At 47.5% G+C, this 17,815-nt stretch overlaps 3 protein-coding genes across 3 annotated transcripts; all 3 read left to right on the forward strand.

The window, feature by feature from the left end:
• Nucleotides 1-224: 224 nt before the first annotated feature.
• LOC308521770 (SNW domain-containing protein 1-like) lies at nt 225-1,835 on the forward strand (the record flags this gene model as incomplete). Its single annotated transcript, XM_081094877.1, has 1 exon — nt 225-1,835. One exon carries the CDS (start codon nt 225-227, stop codon nt 1,833-1,835), a length of 1,611 nt encoding a protein of 536 aa, XP_080951003.1.
• Nucleotides 1,836-4,657: 2,822 nt separating this feature from the next.
• On the forward strand, nt 4,658-6,268 carry LOC308521827 (SNW domain-containing protein 1-like; the record flags this gene model as incomplete). The annotated part of the gene is made up of 1 exon (XM_081094939.1): nt 4,658-6,268. One exon carries the CDS (start codon nt 4,658-4,660, stop codon nt 6,266-6,268), a length of 1,611 nt encoding a protein of 536 aa, XP_080951065.1.
• A 2,823-nt stretch (nt 6,269-9,091) lies between these two features.
• On the forward strand, nt 9,092-10,702 carry LOC308521848 (SNW domain-containing protein 1-like; the record flags this gene model as incomplete). Its single annotated transcript, XM_081094962.1, has 1 exon — nt 9,092-10,702. One exon carries the CDS (start codon nt 9,092-9,094, stop codon nt 10,700-10,702), a length of 1,611 nt encoding a protein of 536 aa, XP_080951088.1.
• Between the last annotated feature and the right edge of the window lie 7,113 nt (nt 10,703-17,815).

Consider the following 17,815-nt stretch of genomic DNA (forward strand, 5'->3'; position numbering starts at 1 on the left):
ACCCCAACAATTGGTGCCCGATCAGGGACCCTTCGGCAGGCAAGGGAGTAATCACTAAAGAAGAGGCAGCCGATATCCTAATCAAACAACTGGCTTTTGAAAATGATAATAATACCTATCAGGCTTTATTAAGGCCGATTCGCAGGACGGGAACTATAACTGATTTTATAAAACAGTGTGCTGCCCTCGGTCCCGTCACAGGCGCTGAAAGCAATTGGAAGAACATGGCGCTCACCAGCTTTTTACCTGCAGCTACTCAGCTCTCTCAGGACCAGCTTGAGGCTGAAGAAAAGGCAAGATCCCAGAGATCATGGCACACCTCACTGGTCTGCTCCCGAAGAGCACCTCCCCCATACGGGCACCGGCAAGGCTGGATACCTCGGTTATTAGAGGATTTTGGAGAAGGAGGTGCTTTCCCAGAGATCCATGTGGCCCAGTATCCACTGGATATGGGGCGAAAGAAAAAAATGTCAAATGCCCTGGCCATTCAGGTGGATGCTGAAGGAAAAATTAAATATGATGCCATTGCTCGGCAAGGACAGTCAAAAGACAAGGTCATTTATAGCAAGTACACTGACCTGGTTCCCAAGGAGGTCATGAATGCAGACGACCCAGACCTGCAAAGACCGGATGAAGAAGCTATTAAAGAGATAACAGAAAAGACAAGGGTGGCCTTAGGAAAATCTGTATCACAGAAGGTTGCTGCGGCCATGCCAGCTCGAGCGGCTGATAAACTGGCTCCCGCTCAGTATATCCGATACACGCCATCTCAGCAAGGACTGGCTTTCAACTCTGGGGCAAAACAGAGGGTTATTCGTATGGTGGAAATGCAGAGAGATCCAATGGAACCTCCAAGGTTCAAGATTAATGAGAGAATTCCCCGAGGACCACCTTCTCCTCCCGCACCTGTCATGCATTCTCCTAGCCGAAAGATGACTGTCAAGGAGCAACAAGAGTGGAAGATTCCTCCGTGTGTTTCAAACTGGAAAAATGCAAAGGGCTATACAGTTCCACTAGACAAGCGTCTGGCTGCTGATGGAAGACGACTGCAGACAGTTCACATCAATGAAAATTTTGCTAAGCTGGCCGAAGCCCTCTACATTGCTGATCGGAAGGCTCGTGAAGCCGTGGAAATGCGCGCCCAAGTAGAGAGAAAGATGGCGCAGAAAGAAAAAGAGAAACATGAAGAGAAACTGAGAGGAATGGCCCAGAAAGCTAGGGAGAGAAGAGCTGGGATCAAAACCCATGTGGCAAAAGAGGGTGGGGAGGCACGTGAGAGGGAAGAAATTCGGCACCACAGGCGGAAAGAGAGACAGCATGACCGGAATCTTTCCAGGGCAGCGCCCGATAAGAGGTCGAAACGGCAGAGAAATGAAAGTCGAGATATCAGCGAGGCCATCGCTCTTGGTGTGCCCAATCCCCGGACTTCCAACCAAGTTCAATATGACCAAAGGCTGTTCAACCAATCCAAGGGCATGGACAGTGGTTTTGCAGGTGGAGAAGATGAAAGTTACAATGTGTATGATCGAGCCTGGACAGGTGGTAAAGATATGGCCCAGAATATTTACAGGCCCAGTAAAAATCTGGATAAGGACATGTATGGTGATGATCTAGAAGCCGGAATGAAGACCAACAGATTCGTTCCCGATAAGGAGTTTTCTGGTTCAGACCATAGGCAAAGAGGTAGAGAAGGACCAGTTCAGTTTGAGGAAGATCCTTTTGGTTTGGACAAGTTCCTGGAAGAAGCCAAACAGCACGGTGGCTCCAAAAGACCCTCAGATAGCAGCCGCCCTAAGGAACATGAGCATGAAGGCAAAAAGAGGAGGAAGGAATAGATACACCTCTTCACGGTGAATGGACTACTACCCATAACCCTAATGACGCAAGTTATATGGGCAAACACTTTGTACGTGGGCCAGATCAAAACCAAATCTGGGGTCAGAACCCAGCACTACTTTTTATTACAGCAGAAAGCGGGGGGGGGGGGGGGGTGTAATGGAAAATTCTACTTTCATCTATTTAGTTTTTTTTTTAAAGAGTGGGTTGCATTTGTGCTCCTCACACCTCTTGGCATTTATAGAACATACTGCCTCATAAATAAAATTAAGACCACTTCCTTTTATGTGACGTTAGTACTTTGGGGTTTTAATATTTTGTGTAAGAATGACTGCTTGCTGATGAGTCGAGTTAACCCAACCACAGTGAGTCGAAGGATGTTCACCTATTGGAACTGTCCTGCCAAATGATGTATGCCCCTAAGGTGCTCTGTTTGAATTTGGGAGTGGGGAAGAGTCAGTGCTTGCTTGGTGCACCTATTTGTTTCAAATAAAAACACTTAGACAAAAAAATAAAAATAAAAGAGTGTGCTGATGTAAAAAGACCCAGAGACGCTCCTTGTCCCATCATTCCAAAGACTTAGAGCTGCCCCGATGACAGAAAAGCAGAAAAAAGAAGGAAGGCTATGCAAGGGACCAAGGTGCCAACAGGGGGTCAGCTGAAGACGTTAACAACTGAGGCTCAGCACTGCCCACATCTTTCCTTTTTCTTTTTCTTTTTTAATCTGACTACCTGTTTGTTGGTTCTTTGGCCTTTCTCCTTCTCTCCTGAGCACAGCCTTTTCTAGAATCTCCCTACCCTACTGTTCCAGGAAGGGCACCTCCCTTTTATGCTGTGACTAGGGGTGTTTGGTATATGCCCCATACGTGGAGTTGTCTTGTGCCAAGAGCCGGACATCCTGGGCTGAGAAAAGCCCTGTCCCGGGACTCTCCTTTGTCCTGTATTGGCCCCCCTTACCCTTGTGTCAAGAGGGACCCTCTTCTTACAATCCAATTGCCCATAGCTGTTGCCTGAGCTCTCTGTTCATGCTGAGGTTGAAGCCTCATGGTGGCTGGTACCATGGATCTGTCTCTCGCCCAATGGCGTGAGCTGGGAAGAAACCTGGGTTCCCCAAGATATGTGATCAATGCCAGGGCCCCGCCAGCAGGCGAGGGGATCCCAAGGCAGTTGCTGGGCGTGGAGGCCACGGGGGCATAGGCTACCAAGGAGACAGAACTGAACCTCACATCACCCTGCTTGGCCCTGGAGGATGGCTGGTTAGTCAAAGACGAGTAAGATTCCTCAGGGAAGGAACGACCTAAGACAGGCACAGTAACAGAGCGGCCAGCAGGAGAGAACTTGGGGGGAAACAGGTGGGGCACAGATCCTCACCCCCCCAACTAGGCAGGGGCTTGAACACTCGCCCCTTCTGAGGAAGGTCTCCTGCCCCCATGGCTGCTTCCCGCTTCCCATGCCCAGCTCAGGTCGCGACCCAGATAACAGAAAGAGAGTTGGCCCAGCTCAGATCGGGACCCAGGTAAAGACAGAGCCTGGCTGACAGCAGCTGCCCTCTCACTGCAACAGGACTTGTTTCCCATTTCTACCTTGGACCACAGGGAAAGGGGCAGCTGAAGGAAAGGGCTGTGTCAGGATGCTGCCTTCTTCCCTTTCTTCTCCCTCTTTTTTTCTAAACACTTCCATGCCTTGTAGTTCTTTTGCTTTCTCATCTTTTTCTCTCTACTACTCCCCATCTTCCATATCAGCTGACCCAGAGGGCACAGCTTACTCCTCCTCAGACACCGACACCACCTGATGGACACTTTGATGCAGCCCTTCAAGTCGCTGACGCTTTGGGAAGCCCGTCGCCAGTGACGCCACCCGATAGCCAGACCAACAAAGACAATCAAACCAACAACTTGAGGACAGCTGAAATCCCTTGACTGAAGAGGCCAGCAGCATTCTACAGGATCGGGGCTCCTTGTGTGCTCCATCCACTATGTTTATAGCTATGCTCACTGTCATTGCTTGCCAGTCTTCTTCCGAGTCTTAAATGTCCCAATCTGAGAGGTGTCCACTGATTTGCATGCGCTATCATTTAAAAAATAAAAAAGGGGGAATTTTCCGGAAGCCGGTCCATCCTTGCTGCAGGAAAGAAACATCTGCACAGCATATGTTTCAAGGGACCTGGTGTATATAGCATACTGTTCTTAATATGTTTGCTCCCCTTAGGGCTATGTGTTTTAACCAAGGTCACCTCTCCCAGAAAGGTTGTTTCCCCAGGTAGGGATTTTCCCCTGAAGTTAGGGAGGGGATAAAACCCCTTAACTAAGTGCCAGGCGGGTCGTTAATCACTTTAACTATGAACAATCACGCTTAAGCTACATAATCTTCTTTACTCCCTGGAATGGAGATAAGAAACACCCTAACCTTTGGAATAGAAATTGACAGGATTAAAATCAACTGGTATAAATAGAGATGTAACAAGACAATAAAAGACAGACAGAACTTGGCTGGAGATCCTGGCTAGGCTGCTGATCAACTGAACTCTGTCTCCGTGTCATTCCTTCTTCGCCGACTCCGTCCACTCCTTTGGGGACCCCTGGACCTGCTGGGGTTGGACCCCAACAATTGGTGCCCGATCAGGGACCCTTCGGCAGGCAAGGGAGTAATCACTAAAGAAGAGGCAGCCGATATCCTAATCAAACAACTGGCTTTTGAAAATGATAATAATACCTATCAGGCTTTATTAAGGCCGATTCGCAGGACGGGAACTATAACTGATTTTATAAAACAGTGTGCTGCCCTCGGTCCCGTCACAGGCGCTGAAAGCAATTGGAAGAACATGGCGCTCACCAGCTTTTTACCTGCAGCTACTCAGCTCTCTCAGGACCAGCTTGAGGCTGAAGAAAAGGCAAGATCCCAGAGATCATGGCACACCTCACTGGTCTGCTCCCGAAGAGCACCTCCCCCATACGGGCACCGGCAAGGCTGGATACCTCGGTTATTAGAGGATTTTGGAGAAGGAGGTGCTTTCCCAGAGATCCATGTGGCCCAGTATCCACTGGATATGGGGCGAAAGAAAAAAATGTCAAATGCCCTGGCCATTCAGGTGGATGCTGAAGGAAAAATTAAATATGATGCCATTGCTCGGCAAGGACAGTCAAAAGACAAGGTCATTTATAGCAAGTACACTGACCTGGTTCCCAAGGAGGTCATGAATGCAGACGACCCAGACCTGCAAAGACCGGATGAAGAAGCTATTAAAGAGATAACAGAAAAGACAAGGGTGGCCTTAGGAAAATCTGTATCACAGAAGGTTGCTGCGGCCATGCCAGCTCGAGCGGCTGATAAACTGGCTCCCGCTCAGTATATCCGATACACGCCATCTCAGCAAGGACTGGCTTTCAACTCTGGGGCAAAACAGAGGGTTATTCGTATGGTGGAAATGCAGAGAGATCCAATGGAACCTCCAAGGTTCAAGATTAATGAGAGAATTCCCCGAGGACCACCTTCTCCTCCCGCACCTGTCATGCATTCTCCTAGCCGAAAGATGACTGTCAAGGAGCAACAAGAGTGGAAGATTCCTCCGTGTGTTTCAAACTGGAAAAATGCAAAGGGCTATACAGTTCCACTAGACAAGCGTCTGGCTGCTGATGGAAGACGACTGCAGACAGTTCACATCAATGAAAATTTTGCTAAGCTGGCCGAAGCCCTCTACATTGCTGATCGGAAGGCTCGTGAAGCCGTGGAAATGCGCGCCCAAGTAGAGAGAAAGATGGCGCAGAAAGAAAAAGAGAAACATGAAGAGAAACTGAGAGGAATGGCCCAGAAAGCTAGGGAGAGAAGAGCTGGGATCAAAACCCATGTGGCAAAAGAGGGTGGGGAGGCACGTGAGAGGGAAGAAATTCGGCACCACAGGCGGAAAGAGAGACAGCATGACCGGAATCTTTCCAGGGCAGCGCCCGATAAGAGGTCGAAACGGCAGAGAAATGAAAGTCGAGATATCAGCGAGGCCATCGCTCTTGGTGTGCCCAATCCCCGGACTTCCAACCAAGTTCAATATGACCAAAGGCTGTTCAACCAATCCAAGGGCATGGACAGTGGTTTTGCAGGTGGAGAAGATGAAAGTTACAATGTGTATGATCGAGCCTGGACAGGTGGTAAAGATATGGCCCAGAATATTTACAGGCCCAGTAAAAATCTGGATAAGGACATGTATGGTGATGATCTAGAAGCCGGAATGAAGACCAACAGATTCGTTCCCGATAAGGAGTTTTCTGGTTCAGACCATAGGCAAAGAGGTAGAGAAGGACCAGTTCAGTTTGAGGAAGATCCTTTTGGTTTGGACAAGTTCCTGGAAGAAGCCAAACAGCACGGTGGCTCCAAAAGACCCTCAGATAGCAGCCGCCCTAAGGAACATGAGCATGAAGGCAAAAAGAGGAGGAAGGAATAGATACACCTCTTCACGGTGAATGGACTACTACCCATAACCCTAATGACGCAAGTTATATGGGCAAACACTTTGTACGTGGGCCAGATCAAAACCAAATCTGGGGTCAGAACCCAGCACTACTTTTTATTACAGCAGAAAGCGGGGGGGGGGGGGGGGGTGTAATGGAAAATTCTACTTTCATCTATTTAGTTTTTTTTTTAAAGAGTGGGTTGCATTTGTGCTCCTCACACCTCTTGGCATTTATAGAACATACTGCCTCATAAATAAAATTAAGACCACTTCCTTTTATGTGACGTTAGTACTTTGGGGTTTTAATATTTTGTGTAAGAATGACTGCTTGCTGATGAGTCGAGTTAACCCAACCACAGTGAGTCGAAGGATGTTCACCTATTGGAACTGTCCTGCCAAATGATGTATGCCCCTAAGGTGCTCTGTTTGAATTTGGGAGTGGGGAAGAGTCAGTGCTTGCTTGGTGCACCTATTTGTTTCAAATAAAAACACTTAGACAAAAAAATAAAAATAAAAGAGTGTGCTGATGTAAAAAGACCCAGAGACGCTCCTTGTCCCATCATTCCAAAGACTTAGAGCTGCCCCGATGACAGAAGAGCAGAAAAAAGAAGGAAGGCTATGCAAGGGACCAAGGTGCCAACAGGGGGTCAGCTGAAGACGTTAACAACTGAGGCTCAGCACTGCCCACATCTTTCCTTTTTCTTTTTCTTTTTTAATCTGACTACCTGTTTGTTGGTTCTTTGGCCTTTCTCCTTCTCTCCTGAGCACAGCCTTTTCTAGAATCTCCCTACCCTACTGTTCCAGGAAGGGCACCTCCCTTTTATGCTGTGACTAGGGGTGTTTGGTATATGCCCCATACGTGGAGTTGTCTTGTGCCAAGAGCCGGACATCCTGGGCTGAGAAAAGCCCTGTCCCGGGACTCTCCTTTGTCCTGTATTGGCCCCCCTTACCCTTGTGTCAAGAGGGACCCTCTTCTTACAATCCAATTGCCCATAGCTGTTGCCTGAGCTCTCTGTTCATGCTGAGGTTGAAGCCTCATGGTGGCTGGTACCATGGATCTGTCTCTCGCCCAATGGCGTGAGCTGGGAAGAAACCTGGGTTCCCCAAGATATGTGATCAATGCCAGGGCCCCGCCAGCAGGCGAGGGGATCCCAAGGCAGTTGCTGGGCGTGGAGGCCACGGGGGCATAGGCTACCAAGGAGACAGAACTGAACCTCACATCACCCTGCTTGGCCCTGGAGGATGGCTGGTTAGTCAAAGACGAGTAAGATTCCTCAGGGAAGGAACGACCTAAGACAGGCACAGTAACAGAGCGGCCAGCAGGAGAGAACTTGGGGGGAAACAGGTGGGGCACAGATCCTCACCCCCCCAACTAGGCAGGGGCTTGAACACTCGCCCCTTCTGAGGAAGGTCTCCTGCCCCCATGGCTGCTTCCCGCTTCCCATGCCCAGCTCAGGTCGCGACCCAGATAACAGAAAGAGAGTTGGCCCAGCTCAGATCGGGACCCAGGTAAAGACAGAGCCTGGCTGACAGCAGCTGCCCTCTCACTGCAACAGGACTTGTTTCCCATTTCTACCTTGGACCACAGGGAAAGGGGCAGCTGAAGGAAAGGGCTGTGTCAGGATGCTGCCTTCTTCCCTTTCTTCTCCCTCTTTTTTTCTAAACACTTCCATGCCTTGTAGTTCTTTTGCTTTCTCATCTTTTTCTCTCTACTACTCCCCATCTTCCATATCAGCTGACCCAGAGGGCACAGCTTACTCCTCCTCAGACACCGACACCACCTGATGGACACTTTGATGCAGCCCTTCAAGTCGCTGACGCTTTGGGAAGCCCGTCGCCAGTGACGCCACCCGATAGCCAGACCAACAAAGACAATCAAACCAACAACTTGAGGACAGCTGAAATCCCTTGACTGAAGAGGCCAGCAGCATTCTACAGGATCGGGGCTCCTTGTGTGCTCCATCCACTATGTTTATAGCTATGCTCACTGTCATTGCTTGCCAGTCTTCTTCCGAGTCTTAAATGTCCCAATCTGAGAGGTGTCCACTGATTTGCATGCGCTATCATTTAAAAAATAAAAAAGGGGGAATTTTCCGGAAGCCGGTCCATCCTTGCTGCAGGAAAGAAACATCTGCACAGCATATGTTTCAAGGGACCTGGTGTATATAGCATACTGTTCTTAATATGTTTGCTCCCCTTAGGGCTATGTGTTTTAACCAAGGTCACCTCTCCCAGAAAGGTTGTTTCCCCAGGTAGGGATTTTCCCCTGAAGTTAGGGAGGGGATAAAACCCCTTAACTAAGTGCCAGGCGGGTCGTTAATCACTTTAACTATGAACAATCACGCTTAAGCTACATAATCTTCTTTACTCCCTGGAATGGAGATAAGAAACACCCTAACCTTTGGAATAGAAATTGACAGGATTAAAATCAACTGGTATAAATAGAGATGTAACAAGACAATAAAAGACAGACAGAACTTGGCTGGAGATCCTGGCTAGGCTGCTGATCAACTGAACTCTGTCTCCGTGTCATTCCTTCTTCGCCGACTCCGTCCACTCCTTTGGGGACCCCTGGACCTGCTGGGGTTGGACCCCAACAATTGGTGCCCGATCAGGGACCCTTCGGCAGGCAAGGGAGTAATCACTAAAGAAGAGGCAGCCGATATCCTAATCAAACAACTGGCTTTTGAAAATGATAATAATACCTATCAGGCTTTATTAAGGCCGATTCGCAGGACGGGAACTATAACTGATTTTATAAAACAGTGTGCTGCCCTCGGTCCCGTCACAGGCGCTGAAAGCAATTGGAAGAACATGGCGCTCACCAGCTTTTTACCTGCAGCTACTCAGCTCTCTCAGGACCAGCTTGAGGCTGAAGAAAAGGCAAGATCCCAGAGATCATGGCACACCTCACTGGTCTGCTCCCGAAGAGCACCTCCCCCATACGGGCACCGGCAAGGCTGGATACCTCGGTTATTAGAGGATTTTGGAGAAGGAGGTGCTTTCCCAGAGATCCATGTGGCCCAGTATCCACTGGATATGGGGCGAAAGAAAAAAATGTCAAATGCCCTGGCCATTCAGGTGGATGCTGAAGGAAAAATTAAATATGATGCCATTGCTCGGCAAGGACAGTCAAAAGACAAGGTCATTTATAGCAAGTACACTGACCTGGTTCCCAAGGAGGTCATGAATGCAGACGACCCAGACCTGCAAAGACCGGATGAAGAAGCTATTAAAGAGATAACAGAAAAGACAAGGGTGGCCTTAGGAAAATCTGTATCACAGAAGGTTGCTGCGGCCATGCCAGCTCGAGCGGCTGATAAACTGGCTCCCGCTCAGTATATCCGATACACGCCATCTCAGCAAGGACTGGCTTTCAACTCTGGGGCAAAACAGAGGGTTATTCGTATGGTGGAAATGCAGAGAGATCCAATGGAACCTCCAAGGTTCAAGATTAATGAGAGAATTCCCCGAGGACCACCTTCTCCTCCCGCACCTGTCATGCATTCTCCTAGCCGAAAGATGACTGTCAAGGAGCAACAAGAGTGGAAGATTCCTCCGTGTGTTTCAAACTGGAAAAATGCAAAGGGCTATACAGTTCCACTAGACAAGCGTCTGGCTGCTGATGGAAGACGACTGCAGACAGTTCACATCAATGAAAATTTTGCTAAGCTGGCCGAAGCCCTCTACATTGCTGATCGGAAGGCTCGTGAAGCCGTGGAAATGCGCGCCCAAGTAGAGAGAAAGATGGCGCAGAAAGAAAAAGAGAAACATGAAGAGAAACTGAGAGGAATGGCCCAGAAAGCTAGGGAGAGAAGAGCTGGGATCAAAACCCATGTGGCAAAAGAGGGTGGGGAGGCACGTGAGAGGGAAGAAATTCGGCACCACAGGCGGAAAGAGAGACAGCATGACCGGAATCTTTCCAGGGCAGCGCCCGATAAGAGGTCGAAACGGCAGAGAAATGAAAGTCGAGATATCAGCGAGGCCATCGCTCTTGGTGTGCCCAATCCCCGGACTTCCAACCAAGTTCAATATGACCAAAGGCTGTTCAACCAATCCAAGGGCATGGACAGTGGTTTTGCAGGTGGAGAAGATGAAAGTTACAATGTGTATGATCGAGCCTGGACAGGTGGTAAAGATATGGCCCAGAATATTTACAGGCCCAGTAAAAATCTGGATAAGGACATGTATGGTGATGATCTAGAAGCCGGAATGAAGACCAACAGATTCGTTCCCGATAAGGAGTTTTCTGGTTCAGACCATAGGCAAAGAGGTAGAGAAGGACCAGTTCAGTTTGAGGAAGATCCTTTTGGTTTGGACAAGTTCCTGGAAGAAGCCAAACAGCACGGTGGCTCCAAAAGACCCTCAGATAGCAGCCGCCCTAAGGAACATGAGCATGAAGGCAAAAAGAGGAGGAAGGAATAGATACACCTCTTCACGGTGAATGGACTACTACCCATAACCCTAATGACGCAAGTTATATGGGCAAACACTTTGTACGTGGGCCAGATCAAAACCAAATCTGGGGTCAGAACCCAGCACTACTTTTTATTACAGCAGAAAGCGGGGGGGGGGGGGGGGTGTAATGGAAAATTCTACTTTCATCTATTTAGTTTTTTTTTTTAAAGAGTGGGTTGCATTTGTGCTCCTCACACCTTTTGGCATTTATAGAACATACTGCCTCATAAATAAAATTAAGACCACTTCCTTTTATGTGACGTTAGTACTTTGGGGTTTTAATATTTTGTGTAAGAATGACTGCTTGCTGATGAGTCGAGTTAACCCAACCACAGTGAGTCGAAGGATGTTCACCTATTGGAACTGTCCTGCCAAATGATGTATGCCCCTAAGGTGCTCTGTTTTAATTTGGGAGTGGGGAAGAGTCAGTGCTTGCTTGGTGCACCTATTTGTTTCAAATACAAACATTTAGACAAAAAAATAAAAATAAAAGAGTGTGCTGATGTAAAAAGACCCAGAGACGCTCCTTGTCCCATCATTCCAAAGACTTAGAGCTGCCCCGATGACAGAAAAGCAGAAAAAAGAAGGAAGGCTGTGCAAGGGACCAAGGTGCCAACAGGGGGTCAGCTGAAGACGTTAACAACTGAGGCTCAGCACTGCCCACATCTTTCCTTTTTCTTTTTCTTTTTTAATCTGACTACCTGTTTGTTGGTTCTCTGGCCTTTCTCCTTCTCTCCTGAACACAGCCTTTTCTAGAATCTCCCTACCCTACTGTTCCAGGAAGGGCACCTCCCTTTTATGCCGTGACTAGGTTACTGACACCTGTGTCAATGTTGCACTGGTCTTGACCACCCCCCGTTTCCACATCCTGCATCTCAGGCCAAATCATACATTCATTAAATGAATTTGAGATTAGGACTTCATCCTCTCTGGAAAGACAAGACACTTTTGAAGTCAGGTTCACACTATGACAGAAACTGCTTATTATTTCAATATCCTTCCCTTTTATAATAATAGGTTTGCTCCAGGCACAGGGACACAGCTAGAGCCTACTTTTCCCAGCCTTCCTTGCCGCTAGCTATGGACACATGACTGGACTCTAGTTAATAAGATTGAGGTGGCTTATACAAGTTTAGGGGAATTCCTTGAAGGTATGTCTTGTCTTCCTTTTCCCTTTTTCTTCCCTCCTAGTTTAGTAGTTGTATTTTGAACTTATTGAGAAGCCCGATATGGCATGCTAGCTCCATAATGGCCCTTGAGCCTGATACTGTTAAGCAACACCTAGTCTTGTGATTGAGATCCGCCCACCCACCCCCATCCCAGTCTCAGGATTGTCCCATGAACATGCTTCACATTCCCTCCACCTTCCTAACCACATCGTGTAGTTGAAAACTGAAGATCTACCTATTGGCTATTAAGATAAGTACAGAATTTGACATGATCATGAAGGGATGGAAAAGTAACCCTTGAATAAAGTAAATGATTCAAGTTGACAAGCAGAAGAGGAATGGATAGAAACTTGATCGAGCCACTGTCTCAATTCTGCTCTTCAGGGAAATTGGGAAAAGCTTATGTGCCAGCTTTTTACTTGGGGACATGAGCCCAGGCAAGACTGAAGGACAGGGACAGAGGGAGGTACGTAGAAGGCTGCAGTTTACAGCCACTGGTTGCTCCTCTAGCAGAGGTACATAAGAAGCCTTATGAATCCCATCTCAGGACCCAGGGAAGATAAAGGGATGCCTTTATCCGTTGGCTCGCAGCTCCCAGCCTGTCAAGTTTGCCCCATATGCTAAGTACCTCATATTAACAGGTTGTTTGGCATAAATGCCTAGTGAGTTCCCAAGAGCATCCCGTACCTCCAACTTAGAGAGAAGCCCTCAGGAGGAAATTGGGAGGCAGCTGGTATGAGACCGAGTTGAGGAGTTGTCGGGTTACACCAGCAGCCACATTTGGAATAAAGAGATGAGGCAGAGGGGACCTGACCCAGCACACAGGAGGAGTCAGTGCACCAGCCAGCATTAAGGAAGAGATTACAACCTTATTGATATTCCCTCTGCTGTATTTATATCCCCATGACTATTACTTTTTTTGAAGAATAGTTTGATTTTGAGAGAGAGAGGAAGGGGAATTTGAGAGTGTAACATCAATTGGCTGTCTCCTACACGCCCCCTAGAGGGGATCAAGCCCACAATCTGGGCATGTGCCCTGATCTGAAATCAAAGAAGCAACCTTTCACTGCCTGGGATGATGCTCCAACCAACTGAGCCACACTGGCCAGGACCCTATGACTCTTTTTTAACTACCAAGTTGTATTTCTCAATCCCTTCACATTTTCCTGGAAATATCAGGGGGAACGCTTTGTACATAAGGTATATGACTGGCTCGCCACTATGCTATACACCTGAAACTAATACAAAATACTGAATATAAACTGTAATTGGAAATTTAAAAAATACAAAGGAGACTTACTGGGCCAGGCATGGAGAAGGAGTGTGCTTGCCTCTACAGCCAAGGCCCTTCCAGAGGATGCTGGTGTCACCAGCAGTGCCTGGGACCAGCTGAGATGGTGGTGGAGACAGCAAGCCGGCCCCGGCCTCTGAAGAGCAGCATGTGGAGGCGGACAGGGCGGCTGGGTCCTCTGCAGGGAGTGGCGGGATCAGGAGACCCATGCGAAGTTGCTCCACCATTGCAGACACATTTTGGGATTGTGGCAGCCAGATAACAATTTATACAAAGGGGTAGAAGGACTCTGAGTATGGGCTTAGAGTATTGGGGAGTGTGTGAAGCTATAAGACTCACTCATCCAGTGTCGGTAATGACTGGAGACATGTAATACTTTAAACAATTTTTTAAAAAGGCATTCTTATATCACATAATGTTGACACAGCCCTTGACCAAGGCAATTGTTGATCCACCTTTACAGCAGAATTAGATGCTGTACAGCGACCAAGACAATTGGGCATAATGCTGTACAGCAACCAAGACTTTGGGCATAAGGCTTTATAAGCACCCTTAGGTTCATTTTTCTAGATGAAATGAACACAGCTTGAATACAATACCCACTGCTTCTCTATTCCATCCCACAATCTTGAGCATAACACTAGCTATTAAAGGACAGAAGTTCTCAAAAGGCAATTCTGTTTGCCCCAAGTAAAATACCTAAAGATGGGCTACGAATTAGGGAAAAAAGATTTCAAGGGCTGACTGAATACCGTTGCAACTGAGTTCCAAACTTTTCCTTAATGGCTCAACCTCTATATTCCTTATTAAAGTCATAGCTGATCCAATGCAATGGAATCTCAAAGGGAAACAGCACACAAACCTCTGGCCCTATGGAGGACTGCTGTATGTAGTGGTGGACAGCTTATTCATTATTGGTCAGACGTACCTGCCTCTCCATGACCCCCAGGTGGATAACTCAATGCAGTTCAAGCCCGCGTTTAGAATTCACCTTACAGAGAGGAAACCGGCCACAGTGGCGTGCACGTACGGCCACCAAGGGCCCCACAGCTGCCACATGCAGATTTGGAAGGACGGGTTCTCCAGCAGGTGCAACCTGACGCACCACCACAGGATGCCTGGTTGGAGCCAAGAGGATTTACGCGCGTGACTGCGGGAAGAATGGGGGCAGATGCTGGAGCACATTTTCCAGGAGGACAGGCTGCGGTTCATCCTGATGAAGCTCATCGACCATCAGAATGACAACTGCCGGAACTACCGCCACATCTACCTCTCCCGGAGCCACCCCGAGGACCTCATCAGGCCAGGCCTCTTCAAAGGCACCCACCATGCCTACAGCCTAGAGGTTGTCATGCTCAGCTTCCATGGGAAGCATGGCAGGGTCACGAAGATCACGGTGACCACCACGTCCCTGCTGGGCAGCAGATGATAGAGATCCACCTCAGCCGCCGCATCCAGCTGGCCGATGAGATCTTCAGCAACTTCAACAAGTACTCCCGCCTGGTCCAGAAGGTTCGCGAGCAGGTGATCCAGGAGCAGCAGCAGCAGCAGCAGCAAGAAGACACCACTGAGGACGGTGAGGGCCATGGCTGGCTGAGCCCTGCGCAGCCCAGTGTTGGGAAGTCCGGGGCTGCAGCTTTGGAGAAGCAGCCTGCCCAGTTTGTCCTGCCTGCGGGCATGAGCTCAAGTAACCAGAACTACCCGTGAGTCTGCAGGATGTGTTTCTCTGGCGTGGGCATCGTTGCCTGCTCTGGCTCCGCCTACCCCCAGCGGATCCCTGGAGTCTTCATCCTATTCGATGAAGACCACCTCCGTTTCCTCTGGTTGGAACCGAATTGCCTCAGCCTGTACAGCAGAGTCCAGGTCACCTTCCAGAATGCAGAGGCACCATCCCCATAGGCTTTCCAAAAGATTCTCAAGAACATTCAGTCCCCACCCCCTGACGGCCCCTCCCTTGCCCAGGGACAACAGCGGGGAGAAGAGGCTTCAGAGGAAGAGCAGCTTGCATGCACTTTTAAAGATTGGACCTTCTGACTGGATTATCCACCTTCTTGTTTGTTTTTAATCCTCACCCGAGGAGATTTTTCCATTGGTTTTTGGAGAGTAGAAGAGAGGGGGAAAGGCAGAGGAAGATCCATGTGAGAGAAACACATAGATTGGTTGCCTCTTTCATGTGCCCTGTAATACTTTAAACAATTTTAAAAAAAGACATTCTTATGTCACATAATGTTGACACAGCCCTTGAATGTGAGCCTCGGAGTACCGCTTTGCCAGAAGGGAGGCCCCTGGAATTAAGTCGAGTGGCATAGTCTTTATCCTCTCCTTCAGGATTTTCATCTTTGCCTCTGCCCATACAAGGCCTGAAACCCTTCATTTTAAACCTCAGAGCCAACATTGGTTTTGCCCTTAGATGCCAGCCTTGCTTTGGATTGCATTACACTACCCACTGCCTCAACCACGGGCCCAAGCATCTGTCCAGCTTTGATGATTATGTCTCTGCTTCCCAACATTGCTGTTGCAGCCTGATAAAGCTTGGGGGCTTTTTAAGTTTTAATTCACTTTGACATCATCTGACTTCCTAAAAATAGGGTGCTTAGCCGTGGAGGCAATAGGGGCTTCCGACACTGGATGAGTGAGTCTTATAGCTTCACACACAAGTTATTACCTCACCCCCCCCCCCCCCAAGTAATCTGTTTTAGAAGCAGTGGGCTGAATGCTATCCTAGCTCACTACTGCTAGCTTCCCATAACAGCTACAGGCTCCAAAACTCAGATTCTCCTTCCTCCACAAGGATGGGGTCATGATGTTCTACAAACAGTGGAGTGTAGAAGGTGGTGAGACCTTAATTCAAGGGAAGAACCGTGGGATAATCACCTAGACCACCTCCAAGTGACCTTGGAAGGAGAACTCTGCTTTGTTGAGTTCACCTCACCCCTATAATGAGACCAGTTCTCAGGGTGTTAGGAATTCATTAAGGTGGAGGCCATACGAAAATAGTTCAGAGATATGTCTGCTGGACCGTTTCCTATTGACTTTGGGCATAAGGCTTTATAAGCACCCTTAAGTTCATTTTTCTAGATAAAATGAACACAGCTTGAGTACAATACCCACTGTTTCTCTATTCCATCCCACAATCTGAGCATAACTCTAGCTATGAAAGGACCGAAGTTCTCACAAGGCAATTCTGTTTGCACCAAGTAAAATACCTAAAGATGGGCTATGAATTAACCCTGAGAGCCTAAGCATATGATCTTTTCCTTTTCCATGAACTAAAAAATGGCTTAAGATTTCAAGGGCTAGTGCTCGCTTCGGCAGCACATATACTAAATTGGAATGATACAGGGGAGAATGATTTGCATGGGCCCTGCGTAAGGATGTCACGCAAATTCACGACACGTTCCACATTAAAAAAAAAAAAAAAAAAAAAAAAAAAAAAGATTTCAAGGGATGACCGAATACCGTTGCAACTGAGTTCCAAACTTTTCCTTAATGGCTCAACCTCTATATTCCTTATTAAAGTCATAGCTGATCCACTGCAATGGAATCTCAAAGGGAAACAAGCCAGAGAAGCACTAAAAGAATGATCTAAAAGCTCCCCTTGGGGACATCCTAATTATAAACGTCTTTTTATACATGAAAATAAAGGAAATGCTTTAAGTGTTTTAACTCAAACATGGAGCTCATCATAGAACTATAGGGTACCATAGCCAACAATTAGATTCAGTAGCAAAAGTGTTCCCTCCCTGCTTCGGCCATGGTATGCAAGCAGAATAGTTATGGGCTCTCCTTCAACCATTTGCGTTCATTTTGTGGAATCTTTACTGAGCTCTTACTATACTCTCAGCATTTCTCAGGCAGCCACCTGGTTTCTTACCAAGTACTCTTGCTCTCTTTGTCCAATATTGGGCGAGTCCAATGTAACAGCCTTAATCCAGAAACCCTGTTACTTTCTTTACAAGACGAAAGCACACAAGGTTGTGCTTTACTTGATACCTTCTTGCTCCTGTAATAATTAATACAGGAAATTCCTATTAACCAAGGACAACTTAATTTGGTTTGCAGATAGATCTTATCTCAAAAATGAGATGAGAGAGAGAGATTACTTAGCTGGGCATGCAATGACTTCATGGTCAGTTTAACAGAAAGTTCTTATTTACCTGAAATAATCTGTCTTGTTGGGCAGATTTTAATTTCTCTAATTCGAGCTTGTCAAGTGGCCAAAGATCAAATAGCCAACATTATACTGATTGTCCTATACCACTGGTGTAGCTTATGACTTTGGAATGTTATGGAAGCAACGAGGCTTCACTTCCTAACTTCCTCAGGGTGGTTTATAAAGAATGAAAAACAGGTTGCAGAATTAGATGCTGTACAGCAACCAAGACAATTGGCAATTGTCAAGATTCCAGGACACTCTAAAGCTACCACCCTTGAAGCAAAAAGAAATCATTTAGGTGATGCTATAACTAAATAAGCAGCACTAGGCAATCAAATTATCCATACCTCAGACTTTTGCTTCTGCTAAATCAATAAGAGACTTGATAGTTCCACAGCAGCTACAGAATAAAATATATGGCAACAAAAAGGGGAAACCTTTGACCCAGACAAACAAATATGGCT

The sequence above is a fragment of the Myotis nattereri genome, assembly GCF_964212035.1.
Source record: "Myotis nattereri genome assembly, chromosome: 6".
Classification (NCBI taxonomy): Eukaryota; Metazoa; Chordata; class Mammalia; order Chiroptera; family Vespertilionidae; genus Myotis; species Myotis nattereri.